Here is an 18823-nt window from a genome sequence, read left to right as displayed (position 1 = left end):
GGATAATTAGGTCATGAGGGTAGATCCCTAATAGACAAGACACCCTTAGAAGAAAAATCATGAGAGAGGTGACTGCTCTCTCTCTGTGTCATGTGAGGACATAAGCAGGAAGAGAGCCTACACCAGGAACCGAACTGGCTAGCAACTTGATCTTGGACTTCCCAGCCTCCTGAACTGTGAGAAATAAACTTTGGTTGTTTAAACCACCTAGGCTATGTTATTTGTCTTATAGCAGCCCCTAAATGAAGGCTTCTCTGTAAGGTGACACTTAGGCACAAACCTGAAGGAGGTACAAGAAAGGGTATGGCTTATAGGTATCTGGAGGGAGAGAGTTCAGGCAGCAGGATCAGCAAGAGCCAAAGCCCTCAGGCAGGGCTCTGTTTGCTGTGCGGAGGAACAGTAAGGGGTGAGCCGACTAAAGTAAAGTACACAGAGAAGAATAGTAGAAGAAGAGGCCAATGAGGGCCTTCAAAACCACTTAAAGATTTTAGATTATAATGTCATTCTTTACTCTGTCAACCACAACTACAAACTATTCCAAATATTAGGTTGAGAAAACAATGCCACTTGATTGAGTTTTGGTGTCATGCTCCCAACATATTCCTTTCCTAAGCTTTTCTGAAAGATTGTATTTTATGTCAAAGTATTGCTTTATTCTTTTATTTTTAAATATATTTTTATTTATTTTAGAGATAGAGCGAAACACTGATGTGTGAGAGAGAGAAACATGGGTCGGCTGTCTCCTGCATGCACCCTGACCGGGAACTGAGCCCACAACCTGGGCAACTGCCCTGACCAGGAATAGAACCAGCGACCTTTCAGTTCTCAACTGAGCCACACTGACCAGGGCAACTTTTTTTTTTTTTGGCGAGGGTGGTGGTGGGGGGGTAGCTTTTTAATATCTTATATTCAATACAAACAGAGTGTTTAAATTCACCATACAAATTTCATTAGTCTTGGCTATTTTTACATTATCTACATGAATATCAGTTTTATTAACATACTTTCAGCATATAGGTGGATTATTTTCCAGCTACTGTTAATAGTGAGGAAGGTAGGGTGCTAAGTTATTAGTGAGTTATTTACTGTTGTTCCTTTTCTGCCATTTCTTGTTGGCAAACTTTTTTTTTTTTAAAGTCCAAATAAGAGCCGTTTATCAGCTGGCCGGCATCTGATTCCAAACACCCCCGTGACAGAGTCTTCAGAATCAGCCTAATATTTTTTCTTTAGTGATTCAAGAGAGAGGAAAGGAGAGGGAGAGAGAGATAGAAACATCGATGAGCGAGAACATCGATTGGCCACCTTCTGCACGTCCCCCACTGGAGGCTGGGTTCACAATGTGAGCATGTGCCCTGACCAGGAATCGAACCAGCAACCTCTGGGTGCATGGGTCGACGCTCAACCACTGAGCCACAACGGCCAGGCAAGGTGAATTGTTTCTTGTGCTGCTTGTTGCATTTTCTCCAGTTTCTCCAAAGTCGGAAATTTTAAAGGTAAAAGTTTGGGTTTACACAGCACCATTGTGGTTTTATCTTCCACAGACAACTGCTTTGTTTTGGAAGAACTTTCTGGAACATGGACTTCACTTATGCCATATCTGAATTGCTGATACAGGTTTCCCTAGGTTGCAGGTTTGATCTCCAGGCAGGGTGTGAGCAGCTGATCGATGTTTCTCTCTCACATAGATGTTTCTCACATTGATGTTTTCTCTCTCTCTTCCTCTCTCTGAAAGTTCTCCTCGTCTTTTCCTCCACAGCTTTAGGCAGCTTTGGGCATCCAAGCCAGTATTGCCAAAATGACTGACAATTTTTGATTCAAGCCTAGAGAAGGAGCTTTTCTTCCCAGACAGCTCCAGGGCAATTCTATATCCTCACCCCCACACCCCCATCCTCATCCTAGGACAGTTTTCCATTGAATTTTCAGTTAGAGTGGAAGGGAGGGAGGAAGAGAGAGAGAGAAAAAAAAACATCAACGTGAGAGAGACACATCAATTGGCTGCCTTCCACACAACCCTTACCAGGGTCGGGGAACAAACCTGCAACCCATGTATGTGCCCTTGACGGGAATTAAACCCGCAACCCCTTGGTCTGAGGACCGATGCTCTAACTGCTAAGCCAAACCAGGCAGGGCCAATGCTTTATTCTTAATAAACAACTTTAAAAATAAAAAATAGCCCAGCTGGTGTGGCTCAGTGGGGGAATGTCAACCCATGTACCAAGAGGTCTCTGGTTCAATTCCTGGTCAGGGCACATGACCAGGTTGTGGGCCCAATCCCCAGTGGGGGGCATGTAGGAGGCAGCTAATCAATGTTCTCTTTCATTGATGTTTCTATCTCTCTCTCCCTCTCTCTCTCTCTCTAAAATCAATAAAGAAAAAAAAATTGTGATAAATAAAAATAAAAATATACTATGTGCATATGGCAAATAAATGTAAATAATCTGAAGTGATATATAATGAAAATTAACATTCCTTTTGGCTTTAACCTTCCAGACCCCTTTCCAGAGGCAACCACTGTTAAGTTACTTGTGTACCCTTCCAGAATATTCTATGCCAATGTGTGTGTGTGCACACGTATTTTTAAATTCAGATAGAAGTTACTTTTTATCGTAGAGATACTTCTATATAGCATTTAGATATCTATAGCTATATTACAATTTCTGAAGGCTGTATTAATTTTATTTACCAGCCTATTACTGATGTATATTTAAGCTGTATAAGAGGCATTTCAATTTTTTATTCTTCAGCTATTAAAAATGTTGCAGTGCCAACTGCAATTGAAATTTAAAATAAATTATTTTTTAAAATGTTGCAGTAGTTGTTTAACTTCTACTCCCGTGTGCAGTTTTAAATATCTCCAGTACTTTACCAGACAGCTCTTTTCATGTAGGAATCTGTGATTTAGGGCTTTGGTTCAGCAAGACAGAATTCTGGGCTCCTTAGATTGAGTCCCAAAAAAGACCCAAAGTAACCCGGGAAACACTTTCGAGAGAGAAAACTGATATTGTCCTTTCTTAAGTTAAGAGTCAAGACACAGGGAGAACCTGATAGTGCCCACTTACTGCCTCTCTGCTCCCAAGGGGGGTGGGGATGTGTAGCAACAGTGAAGAAAATCTTAATCTTTCAGCTTCTGGGAGCCAAACAGTCACTTCCACTGTACATTCTAAGACACCAACAAAGCAAAATGATTATGGTTTCCTTTCACAGAAACTCATAGGAATGCAAGCAGGAAAATAAGATTTTACTAGGCAAACACAAATATTTACTGAGCAGCTACTATACACTGAGTTGTGGAGGAAGAAAAACAGTCAGAAGACACAGTATCTGCCCTTAAGTTTGTTACTCTGTTAAAGAAACAGAAAGTACTTTTTTTAAAAAAGAGTGAAAATTACATTTACGCAAAACTAAATACTACCCTGTGGGGGAGAATGAAAAGAAACTAGAGAGTGAGACCTTCCCAAGGGAAGACCGTGTTGAGAAGTGAGCAAGATGATCTGGCCCTCCCTCCAAAAGCCTGGAGGTTCAGGACTGGGAAGCTCCAGCTACCACAGAAGGTGAGGTGAGAGGTATGGGGTTAAACCGAGGGGACTGGTGGAAAGATTCTTCTTATGCAGTAATAAGAACCAACCCCCACACGTTCATGCAACTGGATGACTTCCCCTTTCTGTCCAACCACAGGAGACAAGTTTGTTTTCTGTGAAATATAACCAGAGAATTTCAGCCTCGGGGACACTTGGCACAGAAGCGAACATGGGTAAAAACAAGAGTGAAGTAAAACTCTGCCTCCTAAAGCCTGAGACCCTAGAGCACTCAATTCTCGGACCCAGCTTCCAGAATAATGGCAACTAGCCTCACACTCTTCCCACCGTTCCCACGCTAGGTCCAGGGCTGAAAGATTCTGTTCTGGAAAATAAAAAAAATAAAAAAATAGCACCCTGGCCAGTTTGGCTCAGTACTTAGAGCATCGGCCCACAGACCAAAGGGTTCCAGGTTTGATTCCGGCCAAGGGCACATACCTCAGTTGCGGTTCATCCCTGGCCCCGGTTTGGATCATTCGGGAGGCAACCAATCAATGTGTCTCTCTCACATCAATGTTTCTCTCTTTCTCTCTCTCTTCCTCCCACTCTATCTGAAGATAAATGGAAAAATATCCTCGGGTGAAGATTTAAAAAATAATAAAATAATTTTTTAAATTAACAGCTACCCACAAAAAAAAACCAAAAACTACAAATACGGATATTTTTTAGTTTTGCGGCAACACTACTTTACTAACTAATTACTTAACAGTCAGGGCCACCATCAGACAAGCCTAGTCAATCAGCTCTTTTTCTTTTTTTTATTATCCTCACTCGAGGACTTTTTTTTTGCATTTATCTTCAGAAAGAGTGGGTGGGAGAAAGAGAAACATCAATGTGAGAGAGACACATCGAGTGTTGCCACCCACCACCCACATGACCCCAACCAGGGCCGGTACAAACTGCAACCAAGATATGTGCCCTTAACAGGAACCAAACCCAGGACTCTCCGGTCTGCAGGCCAAACCAGCCTGGGCTCAAACAGCTCTTTAATGCCTCTTTCTCAAATTGAAAAATAACTTAAGTATCACTAAACATTTCAGGAAAGTCTCCACAAAGAAAGACAAAACATCAAGACAAAGGTTGGGGGGAGGGTGGAAATCAGAAGAAAAATAATGTCAACACAGAAAATAGAAGAAACTTTTTTTAAAAAACCCTGTAACATTCTTAGGGAAGAGATAATATAGTCTCCATGAAACAAACATGTGGCATGAAAGGAAACAAAAAGAATAAGAAAAAAAAAGACTCTTAGAAATTAAAAATATGACAGCTGAAACTAAAAACAGAAGAGCTGGAGGACACCGACCAATTGAGAGACTGAAAAGGAAGGGTAGAGGGTTCCAGAAGTAAAGACTCAAAGGGAAAATAGAAATTATGTAGTCCATTTGACCATGGAGAAACTGCACCAAGAGACAGTTGGAAGTGTGGAAAAAATTAAAGAGAGGTATATGGAAAATCAAGCAAATGTAAAACAATGAGACAACTATTAATTCCAAATAAACAAAAATTACATATGAAGTGAAACAATATAGTACTCTCCTTGGCTCAACCATAAACAATATTTAGACCGTCTTAATGACATAAAAACTAAATGCCAATTTAATCAAAAGCTGTGGTACAGCCCTGGCTGGGTGGCTCAGTTGGTTGGAGCATCATCCTGTACACCAAAAGGTAGCAGATTCTATTCCCGTCAGGGCACATACCTAGGTTTTGGGTTCAATCCCTGATCGGGGAGCATCCAGGAGGCAACCAATTTATGTTTCTTTCTCACATCGATGCCTCGCTCTCTCTCCCTTCCTCTCTCTAAAATTAATAAACATAGAAACATCTGAAACAAAAATAAAATAATAAAATAAATAAAACCAGTTTAAGTTTGAAAAAATAAATAAAATTAATAAACATAACCTATGGTGAGGATTAAAAAAAGAAAAGTTGTAGTAGAATTATACTGGGAGGATTCGACAAGGGAAAGCCAAAGGAAAAGCACAACAGGAAGCCAACAGATAATACATAAAATGGAAACTAAGACAGAGTAATATAAGCATGTTATTTTGGAACAGAAAGGTAAATACCAGAAGAAGCAGTTAAGGATGATTGCCTCTAAGGAGCTAATTAGAATTGGGAAGCAGCAGACAGAGACTAATGTTTGTTGTTTTGAGCTTTTTAGTGCTATTTGCTATGCATGTATATATTAATGTTTATACATATGAATTTAATTAAAAATATAATTGCATTAACCAGTGTCACCCCAATAAATTTAATTTAAAAAATTTTTAAAGAGACGCCCTGGCCAGTTTGGCTCAGCTGTTAAAGCGTCGGTCCATGGTCCAGAGAGACCTGGGTTCGGTTCCCGCTAAGGGCATGTACTTTGGTTGCAGTTTGTCCCTGGCCCCAGTTGGGGTCGTGTGGGCTGGCAGCCAGTCGATGCGTCTCTCTCATGTTGATGTTTCTCTCTCTATTCCTCCCTCTCTCCCTCTCACTCTATCTGAAAATGAATGCAAAAGTGTCCTCAGGTGAGAATAAAATAAATAAATAAATAATTTTTAAAAAGAAAACCCACTAGAAAAATGGGTCAAAAACTAGAATAGTCACTACATAGAAAGAGGACATACTAATACTCAATTAAAATGTAAAAAAAAAAAAAAAATAGCTTTTCAAACTAGTTTCAAACCTCCTTAGATTCAGGGAAATGATAATAAAAACCATGAGATACTATAATACAAAAAATTAATTTAAAAAGGCTAACAGAGGGCTGGGTGGAGATGCGCAAAGGTAGGGAAATGGGGACATCTGTAATAGTGCCAACAATAAAAATAAAGATTAAAAAAATCTAACACAAATTATGATACGCCATTACAATGGAATACTATATAACCATTAAAATGTTGGGAGAACACATGAGGATAGGTACCTACAACCAAGTACCACTGAGTGAAAATACAAACAGGTTATAAAACTACACAGATATATCATAAAGCAATGTCTAGAGAGATGTGTAATGACATTTTTAATAGTGATTAAAATATCACTATATCAATTTATTTTTTAAACTTTTTTATGCTTTCCATATTGTTTCCATTTTTATTGTTTTATTTTGTTTTCAGTGAGCACACTTTATCCTCATTATCAAAAGAAAACAAGAACTATCTTCATTAGGGAAAACTGTCATCTTTAGTAAACTGAGATTTAAGTGGAGGTTGACGGCGTAGAGAACAAAATAAAGAAGAGATCCTTAGAAGATTCTAGGTAAGCATTTAAGATAGTAAAGAACATGATTGGCAGAAAAGAAAAGAAATGCCTGGTAAATACAGCTGCACATATATAAATGTAATTATAGGACTGAGTAATTCAAGATGTTAAAGATCTAGAAATGATATGGTCCATATGATCATGTAGAAAACTGTCCTAGAAGACTGTTAGAAGTGTGGGAAAAATTAAACACAGATACATGAAAAATTATGAAGCAATATTAACTCCAAAAAACATTTCATCACAGGGAACAAAAATAATCACTGTGAGCACAGACACAACAGAGAATTATCTGTTCACAAGTTATGAATAAAAATGAGTGGACTTCTTACCTGCTTCAGCGCAGGGGAACATGGGATCAGTTCTCCTATTCTGTTAATCCCAGCATTGATTTTTTTCTTCCTATGCCTCTCCACTAGAGAGGGGAAAAAATCCATTTATCAAACCTACAGCCAAATTGCTTCTTTCTCCCTAGGTAAAGAAATTTTAGGCAAAGAAAAACCTAAGAAAATCTTATCAAATAGTATCTACTGAGACTAACTATAATAAGATTTCTAAGATTGCCATATTTTAAGTCTAGTGTTATGGAAACTGATACAGGCAATACTTTTGCTAGCACTTTAAAGAATGAGATCTGTAATAACTAAATTCAAATTATAAATAGAAACTGCTAATATTACACTGCCGTTAGGCAATTATCATATTATATTTCAAGTACATACTAGAGATTTGAATAACCAAATTTCAAGAACCCACTTATAAACTAAGTTACTAGAAATATGCCTCTTTATAGCAGATGGGCAAATGAGACCTTTCTAAACAGATTACAGAACCTTAAAACACCTTTTAGGGTGACTAGAGGACATTTGTGGAATAGAAACAGCTATTAGTTATAAATTAACATAGACAAGAAAAGGCAATGGTTCGGTCTTTTCTATGGTTCTATGGGGTATGGACTGTTCACTTTGGCCACACAGAATTTTTCCCATCCAAGAAACTGGGTAACTGACAATGTCTCAATGAACAGGGAAATGTTCCAGGTTTATGTGCTACAACTTTAAAAGTTGTACAGAAGGATCAAGAGGACACAAGAAATTATCTAAATAAGTTCTACAAGACACTGTTAGTAGAAACATTAGTCTTGGCTATTTTCTGTTGGAAAATTTTCTACAACCTTCCTGTCTAACAAAGGATTCCAGTGCTTCTAAAAAAATGATCTTTCAGATTATGGCATAGGTAGATCTTGCTTTGCAAAATATAGACTTTTTGCTTTATAATCTAGCAATAAGGACATCCTTTTCAATGATATCTAATCACTCTCAATAAATTACTATCAGAATATATTTATGGCACCATGTGACATTTGACTCCAATAAAACATTTAGGTCATATAGCCAAAAAAGATTAGATTTAACTCACATGGCCAAAAAAAAAAAAAAAAAGCAATAAAATAAAATATGGTTCACCTTTCTTCTGAATTCTCTAACAACTCTAACAATAATATCTGTTGTTATCTGAGAGCAAATTTTTTAATGTGCGGAGGTAAAAAAAAAAAAAACACACAAAACATTAAGACTCTTTACCCACAGTGATAAAGGGGAATTCATAAGCAGTAAATTTCCTTCTGGGAAATAGCAATATTCACCAGTGTTCAACTCATCTCTACATAGATAAAATTTTCCCCAGGGTCCTTTCCTCAGGGAAAGGAAGATATCATTCATATAATACAGATAATAGGAATTAACTTATAAATTTTTTTTAGATCTCAGTGAAATCCCTGAGGCAAAATAAATGTTATAAAATGTACCAAATTGTAAATGGATGCACAATTACTTCTATAAATGTTTATCTGGCTTTAGCCTATAATTTTCATGTTTGAGATAAAATTAAATATTTATTTTCTACACGTCTTCCTATAATTGAGAACTCCACAACTTGACTTAAGACTGTTCACATTTCAAGTACCTTTAAGATCTACAGCCTGTTGCTCATCTCTTCCCTATTCCTCTAGGCAGCCAGCCCCCTCTGGAATTTCTGCAAAGACACATACTCTTCATTCTAGTTAGGAAAAGTATATCTGGAATCACTCAAAATACTAAAATCACTCAATGGGTAAAATCACTTAAAACACTAGCTCCAGGGGTATATTAATCCTTAAATTATCTAAATAGACAATAAATCAGAAGATGATAAGCAAGCCATCTTCATGAGCTGCAGGGGTGTTTTGTCAATTAAAAACAATAAAGAAACACTTTCCTAAAACAAATGAATAATGAGTCTATAGTTGTAGCATAAAAGCTTATAATCAACTGTAGTATAATTTCATTTTGAATGCAAAAATGTTAACAAATAAAATTTAAATTGTTGTTTCTACCTGCATTGTGTGTCTCCCGGTTTTTCTTTCTGAAACAAAAAATAACATGAAAATAATAAAAAAACATTCTCACTTTATATTTTAAGAACCATAAAAATAAATTTTGTGAATTTATATTTGTTGCATCAATAAGAAACCATCTGAAGAAAAATTTTCTTAATATATATTATGGTATGAAAACTGTAGATATAGCGATATAAATTCAGAATCTACAATTCCTGAAAGTAAATACAATTCTCTATTCTTCCATACCCACAGGCCATTTATCAGGAAGTAAAACAATCACTGAAAACTATTTGAAAACTATAATTAAGGAGGTAGTCAACTCTCAAAGTGATGTGCCAAGTAGGTGATTTCTGATATTTGCCTGGCACCCGGGCTGAAGTGGGGTGAGTGTGAAAGGAGACAAGTAGAGAGGAACCTGGAAATCCCCAGGGAGGGAAGTAGGGCAGCCACTAGCACCCATGCACTGGCAATGGGCATCTTAGCCACCCTTGGCAGTTATGTGCCTTAGGTTATCCAACCCCTTAAATTTTCTTAAAAGCTAATTTACTAAAAACATTGATTTTTCCCTTTCAGGTACTATTACTCAATATGTTAACATTCTCTAACAGCTATTGAGTAAGAAACGAGAACAGTGATTTTAATATTAATGGAAGCATTGGCCATGTAATTTAAACAGAAACACTGGCCAAAATGTTAGAAATTCAGAAGGGGGCTATACAAAGAACCAGAAATAATATTATACTGATATGCATATTGGCACTAATGGTTTCTAATGTCACAAAATGTCTATTCAAACTGACTTCAGCCTGAATGAACTTAGGATTTACAAAGACTAATCCTGTATGCAAGTAAAATTTTCAGGAGAAACTAAACATTTAGAATAGATTTGGTATTATACTTGTTATACTGCTGGCAGAATAAGGACAGGTAAATTTTAACTGTGTACCCCTTTCCATAAACCTATTTCTATTTATCCATACATATTTTGGAAAAGTAATGGTTTTGTAGGCACCCAAATGAAAGTTCCCTAAGGACTACCTATTTAACAAAGTAGGGACTAATTCTGCTTCTTCTGAAACTTTTTTTTTTCACTGTAGCTACATACCTGTGCTGCTTTTTCGTAGGAGTCTCATTCTCTGTCATTTCTGGCATGGTTACAGTGACAGGAATCTACAAGGCATGGAAAGACACACCAAAAAGTTTAAAATCATTCCAGTATCTCAGAAAAACTGATTAATAGCAATTTGGTTCAAATATCAAATGTTAAAAAATATAAGTGACATCATGGAAAAAGCACTGAATTAAGTGTTGGGGATGGAAAAGGGTATAAGAAAAAAGGACAAAAATGTTAGATCTAGCAGATGGAGAACAAGATGATCATCAAACGTGAAGTGTAGCCAGAAAGTGCTTGAGAAGATTAGTGTAGAGAAACAGTGTTATGGGTTTGAAAATCAAGAAAAGCTTAAAGGGGATGTGGATTGAGCAAGACGTGGAAAGTCAGGTAAAACATACTGGAGTTGGGAATGTATGTTTTTTGTTCATGATACTGTTTGCTCGTGATACAAACTTTAAACTAGAACAAACCCCCTCTCTGAACACAGAACAAACAAAAGTGACAATCAAAAAATATACACATGTACCAAAAAAAGCCTGAAAGCAAATACATTAAAATAATTATAGTTATATAAGGTCAGCAATATTACAGGTGATTTCTTTCTCTTCTCTGATTTTCAAATATTCTGTAATGAAAACTTAAATGCTTTTAAGGAACTGACAACCTCTCGAAAAGGTCTTTCAAGTCGGGCTGCCTGTCTGGTACACTGGAGGACGTGCAAGTGTGGTTCCCCAGTTTTCTCTCTGAGGGAAAGAAGGCAGCAAGTATGGAATGGGAAGTCAGCACCACTGTAAACTGTGGTTCTTCCACTTCCTGGCGAGGAGGTCCTGGGCAAGTTATATAACCTCTTGGAACCTCACATTTTTCATCTACAAAATGGATCATAATCACAGTATCCAGATCATTGGGCTGTTTCAAGAAAGGAAAGAATGCAGGGAGAGCACAACAGCATGGTGTCTAGCAGTAAGAATTCAATAAATGTTAGCTATCAATATTAATGAGGTATTTCAGGTTAAGGCTTTAGCCTGGGAAGGAGGCGAAGGGTCCTGGGAAATAGTACAAGTGAATGCCGAGAAGGTGATGACAGGATCTGCTGACAGAAGTAGCCTAAGGAGAAATGTGTGCTTAACCCATTTTCAGCAGCTTATTCCACCTTCTCCCTTACACTGGTGAAGGTACATATCTGCCTAAAAGCAACACCCTCACATTAGATAACCATATAATGACAATGTGGGGCAGGTGAATATATAAATCCATCACCTTTCTCACCCAAGGGCTTGCAGAATTTCTTCACTTTTGATTCCTGGCTTCCAACGCCTCCCGTTTATGATCCAAATCTATCATCTTCTGCCAGAAGATGGTCTATAAGTTATGTTTTCTTCTTACTACACAAGAGAAAAACCAATAAATGTTTATAGCAGCATGTAAAACAAGAACTGGTGATCTATGGCATGCAGGCAGATTTTCACTTGCAAGGTAATAAATGTAGCTGCTTTCAAAAGTCACTTTCCTATGGCTTACCCATCCATGTTCCACCCAACAAAGAAGGCAGTGCTGCAGCTATTGGATGGTTGGTCCCCAGGTGATTCTCTTATTTCTCTTAGGTATGCTCACTATCCTTCAGGTTCTCCTTGTCCTCCACCTGGCTCTTACACTAAGATCTGTCCTTAATTCTAAAATTATCTTTCCTTCAACCTCCTATTCCTGCCCCCCTCCTTTCATCAGAGTGACTGAAAACTTATACTCAAGGACCTTCCACAAATCAGTGACACCAGAAAGACAGCACTCAGATCTGTGCATTGCATGAGCTCTATAAACCAAAATTAATTTTAGGCTGTAATAAAGAAAAGCATTTATTTGAGCAAAAAGAGCTGCAGCTCAGGAGACAGATTCAGGTAGCAACTTAAATTGTGTTCCACCAAGTTAAAGGAGAGGCCTTTTGTTTGTTTGTTTGTTTTTTCCAATAGTGAAAGTTCCCACACAGGTTCCCAATTAGGTCCATTTTATGTAAATGAAGTATCCAAACTGTGCAGTTCTGATTGGACAGTGCAGGTCTCAGTCCACTGGTAGAAGGACTAAACCAGGGTTTCCCGGCAGTACACAGTATGGGAAGCAGAGAGTTCAGTCTGCAGTTCTTCCCGGCATACAGAGTACGTGAGAAGCCCCTGTCAGCAAACGGCTACTGGACTCTTATTGTTCATAAAATTTGGGCCTTTGGTAGAGCATGGGGAGTCCATCTTAGCAGATAAATCTCTTCTCAAGGTTCACATCAAATGCATCTTTTCTCTCAGGTAACACAGCTCTAAAAACATGAAGATTCGGGGGCTTCATCCTGGAGGAATGAGAAGCACTGAGTAGAGTCCAGGAATGTGTAATTTCAGCAAGGTCTCTAGGTGATTTTGCTTTTTTTTTTTCTTTTCTTCTCCACCTTCTTCTTCATCTTTTTTTTTGCGGGGTAGCGGTGGGGGACAAAAATGTTTGATAAACTGCCCTGGCTGGTTTGGCTCAGCAGTTAGAGCGTCGGCCTGTGGTCCGGAGAGGCCCCGGTTCGGTTCCCACTAAGGGCATGTACCTCGGTTGCAGTTTGTCCCTGGCCCTGGCCCTGTGGGCGTGTGGGCGGCAACCACTCGATGTGTCCCTTTCACATCGATGTTTCCCTCTCTCTCTCTTTGTCTCTCTCCCTCCAGCTCTATCCGAATAAAAAATGGAAAAATGTCCCCGAGTGAGAATAAAAAAAAAATGTTTGATAAACTTAGCTCCACTTTAGGGCAGTATTTCCTAAACATTCCTGATAAGAATTATTAGAAGGTACTAGTTAAAAATACAAGTAAATTCTCATCCCATTCCAGACCCACTGAACCAGTCTGTAAGCAAGGAATTCCAATCTCTAATACAGGGAGGGGTCTGAAATTTAATAAGTGCCCGAAATGATTCTTATCAGGAAAATTTGGAAACAAGCAAATATCTTTAAGTGGTGAAATTTCAGGCATCTCTAATCTTATTGTAGGAGAGATTATTTGGGATGTGAACTGACAGCTGACCACATAATTTGATCTATAAACCAGTAAGATCAGATTTGCCTCATACCCATGAGTCAACATTTGGTCATTAGTATCAAGTTCCAGTTGTTCTCCTGCAGCACTTTTGAAAGTCTGCAGATTCATGCTACGATTAAGAAACATGAAGTACAACTTCTAATTTTCTGATCACCTAGGATCTTACAGTAAAGGACACTAAAAGCCTATCACATAAATAAATGCATTCATTGCACCGTGGTGAAAGCCAGCAGTTCACCTGGAAAAGGCATATTTAAAACATCTAGTTTACTAAACATCACTGTAAATATCCATCTCAAACCACATTTTAACCAATTCAATGACATCTAATTTAATGCAAAGTTATTTCCATGTCCAAATCCTCCTGATGTTAAAATTCCATTCTTGATATTAAAAAAGAACATCTATCCCTGGCTGGTTTGGCTCTGCGGTTAGAGTGTTGGCTTGAGGACGGTAGGGCTGTGGGTTCAATTCCGATTAGGAGTATATACCTGGGTTGTAGGTTCAATCCCCGGCCCCAGTTGGGGTCATGCAGAAGGCAACCAATCGATGTGTCTCTCTCACATGGATTTTTTTTCTCACCTTCCCTTCCTTCTACTCTCTCTAAAAATCAATGGGAAAATATCCTTGGATGAGAATTTTTTAAAAATTTATTGGAATAAGGACCTATATAATATTGTCACAAATCCTTGTCCACTTATTAATCTTCTAATAAGGAAGTGACACTTTTCATACAATATTTATATAACTATACACAAATATATCCTTTAAAATTTTTAAAGTGCTGTGGACAAAAAAAGGGGCTCTGTAATCTAAGGGAAAGTAACTACACAGGGTGATCTCATTATAAATTCCTAACTGGGCAGGTCATGTGGGTAGTCATGCCCTATGCCTATACAATGTTTATCTTTGCCTTAGACAAGCTCTATTGTTCTTGTGAATCTAGATTAACACACCTGGGAAATGCCAGGAAATCCTCCTTCAGACCCCTCTGAAGAATAACCACCCTAAAGGAAAGACAGTCTCGTTAGCTATACAGCAATCCAACCAGTGATCTCCCTGCCCTGCTTTCTCCCATCTTTATGTAATCTGATATTCCCTCCTTAATTCCAATTGTATAAAATAACTGCAAAACTGTCATTCTCCACAGCATTTGAGATCTTGCTTCCTGGCATGTCCTCAGTTTGGCTCAAATAATCTCATTAAAAATTCTTTGCAGGTTTGGACACTCTTACATTGATAGTGCCATGAATTTTTAAAGAACAACTTCAAAATGTTACATTAGTAATCTATGAATTATTTTTCATGGCAAGAAAGGATTATTTCTGAAAATCAGTCAAACCAAATAGTTCTCAAAGTGTGGTCTTCAGATCACCTGCATTAAAATCAGATGTTTTTTGAGAAAGAGAGAAAGTGATTTTGTTGTTCCAGCTGTCTATGCATTCATTGCTTGTTTCTTGTATGTGCCTTGACCAGGTATTGAACCCACAACCTTGGCATATTGGAATAACCTCTAACCAACCAAGCTATCCGGTCAGGACCTAAAATAAAAGTTTTTTGGATTTTTAAATTGATTTTTAGAGAAAGAGGAAGGGAGAGAGAGAGAGACAGACAGACAGGATAGAGAGAGGAAAAAAACATCAATGTGAGAATGGAACAGTGGTTGGCTGCCTCCTGCACGCCCCCTACAGGGGATCTAGCCACAACCGGGGCATGTCCCTGACTGGGAATCAAACCAGCAGCCTTTCAGTGCATGGGACAACACCCAACAATTGAGCTACACCAGCCAGGGCTAAAATAACATCTTTTAAAAAAATTTATCCTGTCCTGGCTCATTTGGCTCAACAGTTAGAGCATCGGACTTTGGACCGAAGGCTCATGGGTTTGATTCCGGGTCAAGGGCATGTATCTGGGTTACACATTCGATCCCCAGCACCTGTCAAGGTTGTGCAGGAGGCAACCAATCAACGTGTCTCTCTCATATCGATGTTTCTTTCTCTCCATCTTCCCTCTCCCCAACTTCCACTCTGTCTAAAAAAAATCAATGGAAAAATATCCTCGGGTGAGGTTTAACAAAAAACATTTTTTTTTCCTCTTCAGATAAAGCTTACACATAATAAAATGCATAAATATAAAGTGTAATATTCAATGAGTTTTTACAAATGCACGGATCCAACCCCTATCAAGGTATACCAGAGAAAAGTTTTCTCATAACTATTCCTAATCCTTTCCTTTCCTCTTCCCTCAGAGGCAACGTGTTCTCATTTTTTTTAACCACAGAACATTATAACTTATTAACTGAAAATTCTATTTTGTCAAGCTCTCACACAGTATAACATTTTAAAAATTCATCCAGTTTGTAACTTTTTATTGCTGAGTAGAAATATGTAACACTGTGTGAATTTAAAAGTTTGCTTATTCATTTTTCTGTTGATGGACACCTGGACTGTTTCCATGTTTTGGCTATTATGAATGAAGCTGCTAGCCATGAACATTCTCATGTAAGTCTTTGTGTGGGTAAATATCTGGGAGTAGAATTGCTTATCATATACCCTGCAGTTCCATCCCTAAGTATTTATTTATCCAAGAGAAATGAAAAGCTATATCCACAAAAAGACTTATATGAGAACATTTAACCACTTTCTCCAGAGTGACAGGACCGTTCTGCATTCCCACTCACTATGTAGAAGACTTCTGTTTGCTCCATAGCCTCACTAACACTGGGTTTTGTCAGCCTATTAATTTTAGCAATTCTGGTGGGTATATAGTGTATAGTTTAATTTTTATTTCTTGATGACTATTTTATTACTTTTATGTGCATATTAAGTCCATTTATAGATCTTCTGACTGCTCATAACTTTTGCCATTTTTAATTAGGTTATCTTTTAATTATTGGTTTATAGAACATCTTTATATATTCTTAGTTATTTATATCTTCTGGATACCTGTCCTTTGTCTGAAATATATTTTGCAAATGTTTTCTCCTATTATGTGACCATGCTATTCATTTCCTTTTTTAAAATGTTTTTATTAATTTTAGAGAGAGAGGGAGAAAAAGAAATATTGATGTGAGAGAGAAACATCTATGTGAGAGGAACACCAACTTACAACATACACAAGAATAAACTCAAAATGGATAGAAGACTTAAATGTGACTCGTGAATTCATAAAAATCCTAGAAGAAAATGTAGGCAACAAATTTCAGACATCACACGCAGCAGAATTTTCACTGATAAAATGCGTAAGGTAAGAGAAACAAAGGAAAAAATGAAAACATGAGACTACATCAAACTAAAAAGCTTCTGCACAGCAAAAGAAACAACCATCAAAATGGAAAGGGAACCCACTGTATGGGAGAGCATAATTGCCAATGATACATCAGATAAGGGGTTAGTTGCCAAAATATATGGAGTACTCATACAACTCAACAAAAGGAAGACAAAGAACCCAATTAAAAAATGGGCAGAGGACCTAAATAGACACCTTTACAAACAGGACATACAAATGGCCAAGAGACATATGAAAACATGCTCAACGTCACTAATCATCAGAAAAATGCAAATTAAAACGACTATGAGGTATCACCTCACACCTGTCAAAATGGCCGCCATCAACAAATCATCAAACAAATGCTGGCGAGGGTGTGGAGAAAAGGGGACTCTAGTACACTGCTGGTGGGAATGCAGACTGGTGCGCCACTGTGGAAAACAATATGGTGTTACCTCAAAAATTAAAAATTGCATTGCCATTTGACCCAGTGATCCCACTTCTAGGAATATATCCTAAGAAGCCTGAAACACCAATCAGAAAGAATATATGTACTACTATGTTCATAGTAGTTGCCTAATGAATGTCTTCAGAGCAGTGGTTCTTCAATAACAATCCACAGAATAGCACTGGTCTGTAATAAAGTCCCTCGGTCTATAGTAAAAATAGCAGCATTATTTACAATTGCTAAGATCTGGAAACAGCCAGTGTCCATCAACAGATGAGTGGATAAAAAAACTGTAGTACATATACACAATGGAACACTATGCAGCTGTAAGGAAGATCTCTTATCCTTTGAGACGTCATGGAGAGGCCTGGAGAGTATTATACTAAGCAAAATAAGCCAGTCAGAGAAAGACAAATACCACATGATCTCACTTATCTGTAGAATATAATGAACAAAATAAGCTGATGAACAAAATAGACCCAGAGACACAGAAAGGAGTATGGTTCAGACTGATAAACCTCAGAGGAGGCAGGCAGGGAGTAGGGATGAGATAAACCAAAGAACTTATATGCACGTGTGCATAACCAATGGACACAGACAACAATGTGGAGGGTTGGGGGAGAGATTGGGAGGAGGGTGTCTAGGGGGTAAAAAGGAGAAACATCTATAACAAAAATAAAGTAATAAAATTTGCACACACAAAAAAATCACACGGCCATGTAAGTGTGGTTCCATTTCTGGGCTCACTATTCTATTGCTCTCTCTTGTGACATATCCTTATGCTATGACCACACGGTCTTGATTAAGCATATGTTTAAAATATACATTCCTATACCCCACTGCAGACCTACTGAATCAGATTCATAGGAGGGAGAGGCCCAGGAATATGCAGTTCTAACAAGCTTCCTAGTTGCTTCTTATGTACCCTAAAGTTTAAATAGTATTATTACTTTAATACTCGTAAAACTGATACAAATCAATGAGCTCATAAAATTAAGGTCTACATGGAAAAAGCAGTGAACTTGGAATTGGGAAACCTGAGCTCTATTTCTAGCTTTGCTACTCAATAGCTAGACATCATTTTAGTTACCATAACCTATGGCCTAAGTTTCTTCGCATGTAAAACAAGAAAGCAGGACTGGAGGCAATCATTCCAATATGGACTGAGTACCCACACTGCCCAGGAATGGCAGATAAAAAGCAAGTAAGGCAGGTCTACCCTCAGGAAGAATGCAGTCTAGATCAGGGCGATCCAAAACTTGAAACAATGCAAACTATATGTGCTACCCATATGGTCACCACTAGTCATATGTGGTTATTAAGTGCTTGAAATGTGGCTAGTGAGGCCATGGAATTAAATTTTTAATTTTATATAACTTTACTTAGTAATCTAAGTTAAATTGCTACATGTGGCTAGTGGCTGCTGTATTGGAGAGCACAGGGAATGGAAAAAATAAGTAAAAAGATAAATTTAAAAATTAGTTCATGAATGTCAACTTCCTGGTTTTGACACTGTCCTACAGCTATATGAGATGTCACCAGTGGGGGAGGCTGGATGAAGCGTACATGGGCTTTTTGCTAGCTTGTAACTTCCTTTGTGTCTATAATTATTTTGAAATAAAAAGCTTTCAAAAGAAGTGATAAGTGCTACCTCAAAAATTTATTAATAAAACACCATGTGAGAACAAGCATCAAGCATGTTTCTTGTGGAACCAAAAAGGCTAGGCCTTGGAGAAT

General features: G+C 37.8%; 1 protein-coding gene across 2 annotated transcripts in view; it reads right to left on the bottom strand.

Moving 5' to 3' along the window:
* USF3 (upstream transcription factor family member 3) overlaps positions 1 to 14378 on the bottom strand; it is a 29974-nt gene extending 15596 nt beyond the window's left edge. The window contains exons 1-5 of one of the 2 annotated variants that reach the window (XM_036243862.1): positions 14328 to 14378; positions 11576 to 11700; positions 10307 to 10371; positions 9196 to 9224; positions 7154 to 7236 (exon numbers count right to left, since the gene is read on the bottom strand). In XM_036243862.1, the coding sequence (XP_036099755.1) occupies positions 7154 to 7236; positions 9196 to 9224; positions 10307 to 10353 (159 nt within the window). In that variant the 5' untranslated portion in view covers positions 10354 to 10371; positions 11576 to 11700; positions 14328 to 14378. The remainder of the gene's footprint in view (positions 1 to 7153; positions 7237 to 9195; positions 9225 to 10306; positions 10372 to 11575; positions 11701 to 14327) is intronic. The other variant, XM_036243863.1, reaches the window with a different exon arrangement.
* Positions 14379 to 18823: the final 4445 nt, after the last annotated feature.

This window comes from Molossus molossus, unplaced genomic scaffold (genome assembly GCF_014108415.1).
Source record: "Molossus molossus isolate mMolMol1 unplaced genomic scaffold, mMolMol1.p scaffold_m16_p_5, whole genome shotgun sequence".
Classification (NCBI taxonomy): Eukaryota; Metazoa; Chordata; class Mammalia; order Chiroptera; family Molossidae; genus Molossus; species Molossus molossus.
Note: the sequence above shows the minus strand (reverse complement) of the source record. Positions and strands in the feature narration are given on the sequence as shown.